The sequence below is a fragment of the Rhinopithecus bieti genome, unplaced genomic scaffold (genome assembly GCF_001698545.2).
Source record: "Rhinopithecus bieti isolate Rb0 unplaced genomic scaffold, ASM169854v2 scaffold_3067, whole genome shotgun sequence".
NCBI classification, from domain to species: Eukaryota; Metazoa; Chordata; class Mammalia; order Primates; family Cercopithecidae; genus Rhinopithecus; species Rhinopithecus bieti.
In genome coordinates, this window is record NW_016804208.1 from 343,775 (window position 1) to 357,638 (window position 13,864).

At 38.1% G+C, this 13,864-nt stretch overlaps 1 protein-coding gene across 1 annotated transcript; it reads left to right on the forward strand.

The window, feature by feature from the left end:
- Positions 1-2,791: 2,791 nt before the first annotated feature.
- CER1 (cerberus 1, DAN family BMP antagonist) lies at positions 2,792-6,687 on the forward strand. Its single transcript, XM_017867178.1, has 2 exons — positions 2,792-3,554; positions 5,337-6,687. Exons 1-2 carry the CDS (start codon positions 3,048-3,050, stop codon positions 5,631-5,633), a joined length of 804 nt encoding a protein of 267 aa, XP_017722667.1. The 5' UTR covers positions 2,792-3,047; the 3' UTR covers positions 5,634-6,687.
- The last annotated feature ends 7,177 nt before the right edge of the window (positions 6,688-13,864 follow it).

A 13,864-nucleotide genomic window follows, 5' to 3' on the forward strand; every position in this document is an offset into this window, starting at 1 on the left:
TTCGGGGATTGGCCCCTCTGTTTCTCATGCATGTCTAGCGTTGTTCCAGGAAGTAGACTTAGCAGGCTTGGGCTCACTCACATGAGCTCAGGCCCACCCTTCGTTGTGGCATTTGGTACTAAGTGCACTAGTAATTGGCGATGCTGTCTCCTCATGAAAGCTTCCTACTGTGTCTGGAGACCTTCTCCAGACCTACTTCCATTTCCATTTGGTTCATCCAAACTGAGAGGTAACTAGATGCCTGTATCAACTGAAGACCAAACAAAGGCAGCGTATTTTTGCTAAAAGCTATAAAATATTGGCTTACGTTCTTAAGAGATTTTAATTTATTACATTATACATATATTACATGTTATACATACATAATTATACACACATAGTGTATCAACGGCTTTAGAATTGGTGAATGGACACGGTGGTGAAAGGCGATAGTCATTGCCTTTAGCTGAAAAAGACAGAGGTTGGAGATAGGCTTATGTTTCATGGTTCTCATCACAGCAGGCTTAGCTTTGCTAGATTTACTTTTCAGGGATAGTATTTACTAATGGGGGTAGGGAGAACATTTCAAGATATTTGCACATGTTCTCAAAAGAAGTGACAGAACAGCAAAAGATATTCTCTGTGAGTGATTTTAAATGGCACTTATAAGCCCCAAATTAGGATCAGAGGAAGGGAAGTTTAGGACTAAAGAAAAGTGAAAAATGGATAACTGACATCCCTATAGATGATTTTTATGCAATAAAGTTAGATGATGCATAATAAATGCCACCAGACTATCTAACCTACTTGAGGGCAGTGACAAAGTTTTACTCATTTTTCAATTATCTACCAGTATCTAATATGATTCTTGACACACAAAGTGAGTCTTCTACAAATTTCAGTTCAACAGGAATTACTCAACTGTATCTTATGTTCAGTAATTCCAGAACCAAGCAAACTGAGACCTGAGATAGAATTTCTGAGATAGTCTTTAGTTTTGGGACATAGTAGATACTCTGATTGATAACAATGGAATTTCAGGTTACTGAAAAGTAACATTTAAAAGGATTCAGGAAAGGTATCGTAGCTGGCTTCCACACCATATTTACACCAGGAGGCCTAGTGACCGGTTCTGGAAAGCATATTGCATTGGATGGCTGAGGGGAATTAAGAAATTCAAATAGCAGTCAATTAAAAAAACAAAGATGTTGACATAGCACGGTGGCTCACACCTGTAATCCCAGCACTTTGGGAGGCAGAGACAAGACGATGGCTTGAGGCCAAGAGTTTCAGAACAGCTTGGGCAACATAGTGAGGCTCTGTTTCAACAACAACACAGAATTGTAAATGGCCAGGTGTGGTGGTGTGCCTGTAGTCCCAACTACTCAGGCGGCTTGCTTGAGCCCAGGAGTTTGAGGTTACAGAGTGCTATGATTGCACCACTGCACTCCAGACTGGGCAACAGAGCAGAACCCTTTTTCTAAAATAAAAAAAAAGCAATGGCAAATACAAATGCTCATTTATTCTATATCAACAGCACCTTTCATTAATACTAGCACATGTTCCAAAGATATTTGGTACAAGTACAATATGTCTCCACTCATGGCATTCTGGTAAAGTGATGGTCCATGTTAAAAATAGCTCATTATCATGGGTAAAGGGACTTACTTAAGGCTTTATTTCATAAAAAGCAGGCATGGCTATCAAGAAGAACAGAAATGCCTGGAAAACAGATTCCAATGGGTCACTTCTTGGAAAGAAAGCTTAATCAGTATTGACAAAAAAGGGGGAACATGTGCCAGGACTATTTGTGTTACTGAAAGCAAGGCATATAGTGATTGAGTTAAAAGGGGAGAAATAAAAACAGATATTGCATTGCTTCCCAGTGGAAATACTGTTTGAATCATGTGGTAGGCTGATTGGACTCCATTCTGGGGTTTCAGTTTTATGGACACGTTTCTTTTTTGTATCCTAAGCTGATTCATGATAGTTTTGAATGATAGTTATTTTAAAAAATTTCCTTTGATCCCTGAAGACTCTTACTTGTCTCAATCTTTCTTTAGCCTGTCCATCAATTAGTGTAAAACAACGGGAGATCATGTGGATTCAATAAGGTAAGAAACTGACTAGCCAGCTTCATGCCCAAAGTTATCAACCCTGGTTCTTAGAATCCACGTTCTCATGTCTGGCTCTTTGTTTAAAAGAAAAATAATAGGATGGCTGGAGGGAGACATTTCCCCAACCTCATTGAAGACTGATGAGCTGTCAGTCTATTACGTGGTATCCTGTTGAGAAACATGTGAACAATTGGAAGAGTTTATCTGATGACTGACCAGTTGTGAAATTTAGCACCCAGTAATTGATTCTTAATGTGAGAGGATTAACTTGGGAATTGTGAGTTTCTACGTGTGGAAAGGAAAACGTATTCCCTTTACTCAGTTACCATGCAAAAATCAATAACCCCAATTCACATGTAAGTAAAAAGCAATACGTCTGTTGCTCAAAAAAATTAACATCCTTCTAGCTCTTCCGTTCTTCTCCTTACAATTTTGATATACTTCTTTGTGTGTGTGTGTGTAGCCTTCCTAAAGGCCTGGGCTTTTTCTAAATGTATGCCTTTAATTTTTATCCAATATACTTCTCTCACAGCAACATATCTTGTCTATTCTATTCCAGCACAATGCAGATGCACAGCAAATGTGAGCTGACTCTAGTCCTTCTTCTGACAACAGCCATGGGAAATTTAGGCAAAGAATGTGTTGTCTTTGCTAATACTGCTCTTTAAGCCTCAGACATAGCTAAACTCTCAGCTAATTACCCCCTGGGTCCCAGGCTTTCACTGGGGCCTTTTAAAATACACAAAACCAAAGTGACGGCAGGAGGCCATTAGCACTACACAATTCAAGCAAACAATAAATGTGTTTACTCTGCCTTGCTACTGACCACCTGCCTTTCCATCCCACCAGGCAGGTATCTATATATATGATTTCCTTTTTCCCAGTCCTGCAGAGAATGAGCCTCTCCTTTGGGCCTCATCATTTACAAAAGAAGCTTGGGCCCCTGACAGCATGCATCTCCTCTTATTGCAGCTGCTAGTACTCCTGCCTCTAGGAAAGGCCACAAGGCACCAGGATGGCCGCCAGAATCAGAGTTCTCTTTCCCCTGCACTCCTGCCAAGGAATCAAAGAGAGCTCCCCACAGGCAACCATGAAGAAGCTGAGGAGAAGCCAGATCTGTTTGTCGCAGTGCCACACCTTGTAGGCACCAGCCCTGCAGGGGAAGGCCAGAGGCAGAGAGAGAAGATGCTGTCCAGATTTGGCAGATTCTGGAAGAAGCCTGAGAGAGAAATGCGTCCATCCAGGGACTCAGATAGTGAGCACTTCCCACCTGGGACCCAGTCCCTCATCCAGCCAATAGACGGGATGAAAATGGAGAAATCTCCTCTTCGGGAAGAAGCCAAGAAATTCTGGCACCACTTCATGTTCAGAAAAAGTCCGGCCTCTCAAGGGGTCATCTTGCCCATCAAAAGCCATGAAGTACATTGGGAGACCTGCAGGACAGTGCCTTTCAGCCAGGTATGTGTTCTGTGGGGAGAGCAGGTAAGGGTTTGTAGGTGGTAGTGGACAGCTGGGATGGATGGAGAATAAGGGAAAAGGCTGTTGCGAGCCTGACTCTAGCTTAACTACAGATTTGGTCCTTAGGCATTCATCATAGGATTTGGCAAAGGTTAAGTTTCCTTCTGACCTTTCCATTTTTTCTTGGCATTCTGGAAATGCTGCAAGAATGATATGATGATACTGTCAATATCAGTAATCATTCACTTTGAAGACACAGAGCTTTGTTTTATTCATTTATTTTTGCATTGGAGGTGATCTACTCAGAGATATGAGTCAGACTGTACCCTCAGTTAGGAAACTGAGAATTTAGAGTAATCACCAGAATTCCTCTGTAGCTATCTTTCTGCACTCTATTAATATGTGGATGAGCAGGTCAACTCCATTTGTTGATAAGGTGGGGTGCATTGGACTCCTCCCCAAACACTCTCATATCCATTTACAATGGTCTTAATCCCTATATTCCGTACTTAACTACTTTATAGGTTTATGAGGGGCTTCTTTAATGGCTTACTAAAGCTATCCCACAACCTCAAAGTATGTTGAGGTTCTCAGGCAAAAGTTATCATATCATTTCTAGTATTATGATAGCAAAAAAGTGATTTCATTTAACTTATTTTCTCATATGAGCTTTTAAAAAAATCAATCTTGATGTGAGATTATATCTCCTCCCCTGAGATTATTTCTCCTGATTCATGTTGTGTTGACTGATTTGTAGTTATTATGATCAATTCCACGCTGTTAAGACAAAGGGGCACCCTACTGTCTACTTCCTCTGGTTCTGGCAATACCTACTTTCCAAATGTTAAATTAAAACTGAGAACTTGCATTAGGTCCTTAAACATGAAGACATTGAACCAAAAACAATGCAGGGTAGAGTAAAATTTTATAGTCAAGTAATGCTACCCAACTAAGCAAGCAGTAGAATAGGGCAATTGGCTGTGCAAGGCAGTTAAGTATTCTGCCTGAAAAGGCAAGGATATGTAGCAATGACAAGTCAATTATCAAATAATAATGACTACTCTGTTGGCCATGTGCAATTAGAAAATTACTCCTAAGAATCAGGCAATCAAATTTCCCTTGAAATTCTTCTTTTGAATTCTATTGCTAATTAGATTAAAATTAAGACGTTTGACTTTTACATATTTTGAAAGGCACATAAAGCTAGGTGCTTGGAGTTATGAGAGGTAAAGGTGAGGTAATGCACAATGATTTGCAGGCATACACATTGTAACTCTGCTTGCATACAACTTCATAGACTTGAACGTACTACAGGTCTTGCAGAATAGGATAGAATTAAACCCATAGTGTTCTGATCTATTCTACGATCAATTTAACAAATATGTATTGGGAGTGTACTATGCACAAAGCACTGTGAGGAATAAAAAGGCAAGGCACATTACTTATGTAAGATAATTACCATTAGATTTTTTCAATTGCTCACATCCAATTAGACAAATTTTCTTAAAGTCTGGCACTAATAGCATAGAGTAAAATATTTTATGTTAACTTAGGGATTCCCTAAAGGCTATTTAATAATTTGCTCAATAAAGAAAGTTTAATTGAGGTGGTTCTATGCCCTTGTAGATACTATCACTTGCACATTGCAAATTATATCCAAAATTGGAAAGCTTTGAAATTTTTAGTGTATATTATCCTCAGATTTACAGTCCCTAGCTTCTGCATTATGTGTGTTAAAGAAATAATTCAAAATAACGTAATGGAAATGTGTTTGCTTTTTAGACCATAACCCACGAAGGCTGTGAAAAAGTAGTTGTTCAGAACAACCTTTGCTTTGGGAAATGCGGGTCTGTTCATTTTCCCGGAGCTGAGCAGCACTCCCATACCTTCTGCTCTCACTGTTTGCCTGCCAAGTTCACCACGATGCACTTGCCACTGAACTGCACTGAAGTTTCCTCCGTGATCAAGGTGGTGATGCTGGTGGAGGAGTGCCAGTGCAAGGTGAAGACGGAGCATGAAGATGGACACTTCCTACATGCTGGCTCCCAGGATTCCTTTATCCCAGGAGTTTCGACTTAAAGAGCTATCCCACTATTACCTTTGAAAAGCAAAACCACACAGCAAAGATGCTGATTATTCAGTCTGAAAATGTTAAGTGGGTACATAACATTTTCAGGGAAAGGTGACTTGAAAAGTAGTTTTAAGATAGAACGATAGAGAAAATGATATTAGTCTAGTTATTGGTACATGTTTGGGACCTTGTCTCAGTTCTGCCACTAACTGGCCATAGAATGTTAAGTTGTAAAACCTTTCTCCATCTAAAGATTTTCATCTATAAATGAGGGACCCAACCTAGATGATTGCTAAAATCCTTTCCACTACTGATATTCCGTGATGTATTTTCTCCAGGTTTGGGTAAAAGCCCTCCCTCTAAAGAAGGAAAAGAAATAAGTGAGACCATAAAAATGGGCTTCTTTAATAGTGTGTCAAATCACCAGCAAGCAAACAAGCAAGATAGAGAGGGAGGAAGGAAGGAAGAAAGGAAGAAGGAAGGAAGGAAGGAAGGAAGGAAGGAAGGAAGGAAGGAAGGGTAGGTGAAGTATTTGTAGGAAAGACTCTCATACTTGTAGTTACTTTTGCAATCCAAGCAGTGTTTTACTTGACTTCTATCAGATGATTAAGTCTTTCCACAGATGTAAGGAGGAATTTGCTTGGTTGCCTCCTTTTTAACAATACTCCTCATATAAAGTACTTAATGTCAGGTGTCTGACTTTGAAGAAGGAATAGTGATGTTACTTTTAGTAGTTTATATAGGGAAGAGGAACAATCACTGGTAGCCAAACAAGTACCTATATTATGAGGAAGGAAAAATACATGACCACTACCAGGTTTAAAGATCAATCCAGAGATGCTAATGAAAGAAACCCCCAAGAATTCAATCTTAAGGCGAAATTATTTACTCACATGCATTTTGAGTTAGGGAGTAAAGTTTCTATGTTTGAATGACTGTTTTTTGCTATTTAATACAACTTTGTACTATAAATTTTATTCAGCAAATGCCAAAATTACAGGTTCTGAAAATATTCTGGATATTTTAATGCATTAAGTTTTAGGATATGAAGCATTCTGAAAATGTTCTTGTATTTTCCCTTATTTGTTTCATCTCATAATTTAAAGGTACTATCAGGAGATTACCTAACTCGAAGCATTTCTGGAATATCTTCATAGACTTATGACACTGGTCCAAGGGTTTCTTCTGATCTGTAAGCAGCCTTCTTTTTAAGTCTCTCAATCACCTCTCTCCTGCCTGTATTAATTTTTACACATATATGGTACAGAACTGCCTTTTCCCAGTCAGACTACTTTTCTAGACTAGTTATTCAAATTTTATTTTAAAATTATTTTAATAATTAGGTTTCTTTTAGTGCACACACATTTCCCAGAATAACTGTTGTTTTAAATAAATCAATTTATATTTTAATTCTATTCCTCTTTAATCACACCATCTAACATGACATTCCAAAGAAGCAAAGGCATTTATATTTAGTGTATATTATGCAACACATCAACATGAATATGAGTTACACAGATACACACATGGAATTTACATTGGAATATATTATTATACCCTTTGGTGGTCAAAGGCAACCTAGTTGGCCAAGATATGGTCATAAGGATAAAATTGTTAAGCATTAATGATATCTCAGCTGGTCAATATATTTTGGTGCCAAAAGCTATCAAACAGCTGTCATGATTGCAATTGCCTAACCCTGATTATGAAAACCCATCTCTGCCAATTGGACTGTCCTTCTCCTCCTTACATACTTGTAAATCCCTTTCATCCATCCTTGCAAATAGACTCTCAAGCCCAAACCCCAAACAATTATCGTTTTATTCAAATTTTGGTCTGCCCTTCCCTTGTATGTAAATTCTAGATGGGATAGTTGATAGTGGTATCAAACCTTACATTTATAGAATAATTGCATGAAACTCAACGAAATTGCTCATATTCAATCATTTTTACTTACAAAAAAGGTAGTTTACAATGGTTGAACATAATATGTAGGAGCATAAGAAACCAAGAGGAAAAACACAAATATTGAACGTTTATTAAGTGCCAGATACCGTGCTGTCTTTTACAAAAAGTAAACAATTTAATCCTCACAAAAATTATATAAAGTAGGTAATCACTGTATTTTACGAGTAAGAAAAGCAAGCCTTTGAAAGTTTCGGCAATTTGCCTAAGATCATTTGGAGAATATTTTCTATTTTGAATTAAAATATTTGCTCATTTATTCTTTGTCAGTTTATATTGAACTCTTCCAGGTCTCTTGCCTATAGGCCTCAAAGCTAATTTCTTTTTACCTCTTATCTAGTTCTCTCGTATCTGAAGGATTTTGATGTTATATCTCAAAAAAGAAATCATCTCTAGGTCAGGTTATAAGGCAAATATTTCCTCGACGTGGTTGGTCCTCATGGCATGCCTCTTCATAAATCTTGGTCTCATTTTCCTCTCATATAAAATAAGGCTGGTAATAACTACCTCAAAATTATTGTGATGATCAAGTGTACATAACAACACTTCAGAGAACTTTAGATCCTATAAAACTACAAGGGATTAATTTATTCTTCTCCATTCAGACCTTCTATTTTTAAATTTGTTTTGAGAAATTGAAAACACACAGAGAAGTGCAAAGAATAACATAACACTGAAATTCCCATCACCAAAATAAATAGTTACTATTTTGTCATCTTTTGCTTCTAGTCTTTTCTTTAATAAGCCATTTCAGATATAAGTAAAGTTCCTTACGACACCATACTGAGTTTTATTCCCCAAGCTTTTGCCTATAAAACACCACACCCCTAAATATTCCTGCTTATACTTTGAATTCCCTTTTATGATTTTGCAAATTTATACATACTTCCATAAACAATATGTAGTATTATTTTTATATGCACTACTTTAGTCAGCATGTATTTATTTGTCCGCCAATTGTGTAGAAGATATAGCTCTAGGTGCCATGAATACAAAAAGTGAACGAGTCAGACAAGATCACTGCTCCTATAGAGCTTACATTCTATTGGGGGAGATATGTAATTTGAAACTCAATCAATTAATCAATCAACTCAAAAGAAAATATCAGATGGCTGTAAGTGGTATGCAAATAATTAAAATATGCTAGAGATTGATTAGATTGAGTTGTCTCTGAGATGGTGACATTAAAGCAATGTGTTTTGAATTATGTACATGATATTCTCTATTAATTGTTCTTTAAGGGCATTTTTCACCACACATAATTCTTGTTTGTTTTACAAAGTTTTAGAGGTTTTCCCATCTATATTTTATCTCTATTATGGAAGCTAAGTATCCCTTACAGAGAGTAGTTAACCCAGCTTTGATTTTCTCAATCTGCACAATTTCTTTAACCTGTCAATTTAATTCCTAAATAAGACCTTTATCTATCCTCTGAATTTTTACAGATAAGTTAATTTATTCTATGCAAGACACTGTGCTAAGAACCTTGAGATATTCAAAGATAAATAAGATATATTTCCTGCCACCCTTGAGCTTACATTGTAGTATCAGAGATAATGTATGTAAATTTTAAGGCAATGATAATAGTACTTTTATAAGGACTACTAATTATTGAGTTCTTACTGTGTGCTCAGATGCTTTATATTTGTTATCTCCTAGAAGTAGACATTTTATACTCATTTTTTTTTTTGACAGGGACAATGAGAGTTGGAGGGGTTCATTCATTCAGTCCACAAATACTTATGAGTGTCTCTGATGAGCCTGGTCACTGTGCTGGGGACAAAGAATATGAATAAACAAGTATATGATTATCTAAATATAATCTCTGAGTTTAATAATCCTACTGTCCAGGAACAAGTAACTGCATGTTTTTGCTACTTGTTTACTCTTCCATATATTCTAGAATGATGATCTCTCCATCACACCCTACCCCCAGGCTCAAAACCACTGTCCCAGTGAAGCCTTCCTTAACCCTCAGACAAGTTCGGGTTCACGTCTAACATGATTTCATGATACTGAAACCTTTGTTTTATAGCACTCATATCAGCTTTTAATTATATCTTTATTCCAGTCATCATTAATTAAATTATAAGGTCCATGAAAACAGGTGTCATATTGCAGGAGGTTTCTTTCAGGATTGTAAGCAATGTCTGGAAGGGGCCAGCACACAGTAGGTACTCAATAAATATTTTTTGTCTGCATGAAAGAAAAAATATCAATAGGTATCATCTACTGAGGTTACGTCATGTGTCAGGCACTGTGCCAAACACTTTCTATACATCATTTTATTTAATCCTCATGAAACCTTATGAGGTAGGGAATATTTATAGATAAAGATGCTAAGGCTCATATAAATAAATAACCTTCCCACAGTATCACTGTTAGGGAATAGGAGAAGCTGAATGACTCCAAAGCCTAAGTTCTTTCTTACTATGTTACATTGTCCCAAGATAGCAAAGATAGAAATATACATAACATATATATTTATGTATACATATGTTGCAAATATATGCACATATATAGACACACACATAGATACATACAAATCAAAGTTAAAGACCTAATACTAGTTCATCCCTTCTCTGATTCCCAGAGCCCATTATTCATGCCTGTCTTACCGCACGTGTAACAGTGAGGATGTTTCCAACTCCAGTAGCAGGAAACTCAGCTCAGAATGTGTTAAGAAGGAATGTACTATGTCTCTAACAGGAAGTCTGGAAGGCAGCCAGTTCCTTGCTTGGTCAAGTCAGCAGCTCTATCATTCCATCAAGGACTCTGGTTCCTTTCATCTTTCTGCTCTGTTACTTTCAGTGCGTTCTCTACAAGCTAAAACTTCTCTCAGTCACAACATGGCTGTTGCAGTTCCAGGCATCATGCTTCAATATTCACACACCAATGTCTCTCCCACTTCCGTCCCTTTTAAAAAGCTAAATAAAATGAGTTATGTCTAGGATAATTGAGCAGTGGAACAAAATCAAGGAATAAAGAGCAAATGGCTGTTGGGCCACAGCTGTTGCCACTTTTTAATTAATTATGATTATTATTTTTATTATTATTTGAAATGGAGTCTCACTCTGTCTCCCAGTCTGGAGTGCAGTGGCACAATCTCGGCTCACTGCAACCTCCGCCTCCTGGGTTCAAGTGATTCTCCTGCCTTAGCCTCCCGAGTATCTGGGATTATAGGCGTGTGCCACCACACCTGGCTAATTTTTGTATTTTTAGTAGAGATAGGCTTTAATCATGTTGGCCAGGCTGCTCTCGAACTCCTGACCTCAAATGATCCGCCAACCTCGGCCTCCAAAAGTGCTGGGATCACAGGCGTGAGGAAACACACCCGGCCCACTTTTTAATTTATCGTTATTTATTTACCTGTCTTATCTTTCCTTCTAGATTATAAACTCCTTAATGGCAAGTCTTTATATAATAACTTATATATACCTTAACAAAGTATACATCTTTATTGCCCTTCTGTTCCTAATATATGCTGTGTGTTGTATGCTTTATATTTGCATACATGCATAAACATATGCACAGATACATAAAACATGATTTTAATGTTTTATAAGGGGTAAATGCTCAATACATGTAAGCTAAATGAAGGAATTTTGGGAGCCACTCTTAGAAGGATGGGTTAGTGTACATAGTCTGGGGAGCTTTGAATAGCAGCCAGCACATTTTAAGAATGTATGGGGAGTTTTCGAGCAGATTAGGAAGGTATGAGGTTTTTTTTGTTTTGTTTTTTTGAGACAGAGTCTTGTTCTGTTGCCTAGCCTACAGTGCAGTGGCGTGATCTCAGCTCACTGCAGCCTCAGCTTCCAGTGATTCTTCTGCCTCAAGCCTCCTGAGTAGCTGGGCTTATAGGCACGCACCACCACGCCTGGCTAATTTTTGTATTTTTAGTAGAAATGGGGTTTCACCACGTTGCCCAGGCTGGTCTTGAACTCCTGACCTCAGGTAATCCACCTGCCTCGGCCTCCCAAAGTGCTGGGATTATAGGTGCAAGCCACCATGCCCAGCCGGTATGGGTTTATAAAAGTAGTTGCAGAGGGGCTCATGAACCGCCCTGGAGTATACATAAATGTGTGTATGGGCATACTTCAGGGGAGAAGGTCTGAAATTTTGATGAGCTTCTCAAACATTTTCATGAGACAAACATTTTACCAGCAGGTATAGTAAATGAGAGAAAGCCTGGAGTCCAGCTGAGCCAGAGAGCTGGAAGAAACCTTGGAAATCATGTGAATTAACCTCTTCCTCTGGAGCTCAGAAAAGTTGGTTTTCTATTTTGAGAATAGAGGATGAATTTTAAATACACATTAGTGGGTCCTCTTCACCTTGTGGAATCTAATACCCACATGCAGGAGTCTGCAGTGGTGAAATGAGTGAGTAATAGTACCCTGAGCAAAGGAATGGACTTTCCTGTAATACTAGTTTTCCAAAAGCGAGGCCTCATTTATCCACCCACATTTCCAGGGGAGAGTCAGATTTTCATTTCGTGGGTCTCCTCCCTCTTACCCTGTTTTGTTCCTCCTCCTTTCCTCCAAAAGAAATAATCACCAGGGACCCACCTATGGGTGAGGACTTGATTAATAATGTTTTCAAGGAACTATGACAACTTCTTGTCTGCCAGCTAAGGGAAACACGCCTCTTTCATGTCCCATGTACAAAAAACAGGAATTTCCAATAAGAGTGTTTTATAAGTCACAATGACGTTATTAAAAGGAAACCTGCAACCTGCCGAAACCTAAGACAAGAAATGGGTGAAAACTTAAATGGATAGACAGAGCCAACATCCTACTCTAGCTCAAGTAAATCACGGAAAGTATGCCCTCTTCAGGCCTGGGATCCATGAGATTTAATAGTGTCTTTGAGCCTTGAAAAATAATGTCCTGTAGCTTTACAGGATTATGAGAACATAGTGTAAACTCCTCATTGAAGGGGCTCCCAAATGTGCATATATGAACAAAAAAAGACCCTATACCCCATTCTCCTGCTTGTCCTTAAAGGAGATTATAAATCCTGTCATAGCTCTAAGAAAAACTGCAAATTGGGTAGAATTTTCTTTGGCATCCACTTTTCCTGCTTCCTGCCTCTGGTCCGACCCTTGGGCTCCCTTCCCTTTTTTACCCTCATTTCAGGATATGCAAATTATCTTTAATGCCTCAGGGCTCCTTATTAAAGTCTATTCATCCACCCAGCCCATTGATGTATTAATTTAATTATCATTTATTTAGAGTCTATTAAGTGTCAAGCACTGTGCCTATCGGAGGACTAAGATGGCTGACAGGATCCTGCCCTAGAGAAGACAGAATTTTCCTGGCTGAGAGTTTGGGTTTCATTCTATAGGCAACTGCTTCTGAACCTTGGTTGTGTATTAAAATTACCTATGAGCTTTTAAAATACAGAGAGACTGTTCCAATGGGTGAAGATGGCATTTGGGGGTCAGCAGGCATTGGTCTATATATTTTTAAAGCTCCACAAGGGATTTTGCTGCAAGGTCAGATAATGGGGAGGTAGGGAGTCACTGAAGAATTCTCACCACATGAATTCTGCACTCCTGCTCAGATTTCTTCTAGAAAGAAAATATCGTGCTGTTCTGCTAACCCTTTTTGATCCTCCTGTTGTTTTCCACTGAAACTGTCTTCTAGGCTCTTTAGATTTCAGTTATATGCAATTAACGAGTGATATTACTCCTACCCATTAACTGAATTGCATTTTTAGCTCAGAGGAAATAAGGGTCTTCACGTATGTTGATTTTTTCTCCTTAAAATAAGTTGCTCTTTAAACAATTTTCTAAAATGACATTAAATTATACACATTTACTGCTTATAACATATTGTTTTGAAGTAAATAACATTGTGAAATGACTAAATCTAGCTAATAACCATAACACATTACCTCACATAGTTACCATTTTTGTGGTGAGAATACTTTACGCTTTTAGTTTTTTCAAGGATACAGTGTACTGTTACCTGTATCCCCATGTTGTGCAATAGATCTCTTGAATTGTTCCTCCTTAGGGAAATTTTGTCTTTTGACCATCCCCCAACCTGTTCCTAGCAACCATCCCAGCTCCTGGTAATCACCATTCTACTACTTCTATAAGAGCTTTTCTTGTTTTAGATTCCACAGGAGTGAGATTGTGCAGTACTTGTCTTTTCATGCTTAGTTTATTTCACTTAGCATTCTGCCCTCCAAATTCATCCATGTTGTTACAAATGACAGGATTTCCTTCCTTTTTAAAGTTGAATAGTATTCCATTGTGAGTATGTAACAC

Bases quoted from the DNA above. Each gene is read 5' to 3' on its own strand.
- CER1 (XM_017867178.1), top strand. From the start codon at position 3,048: ATGCATCTCCTCTTATTGCAGCTGCTAGTACTCCTGCCTCTAGGAAAG. The intron at 3,555-5,336 runs GTATGTGTTCTG...TTTGCTTTTTAG, and splicing joins GGACAGTGCCTTTCAGCCAG to ACCATAACCCACGAAGGCTG.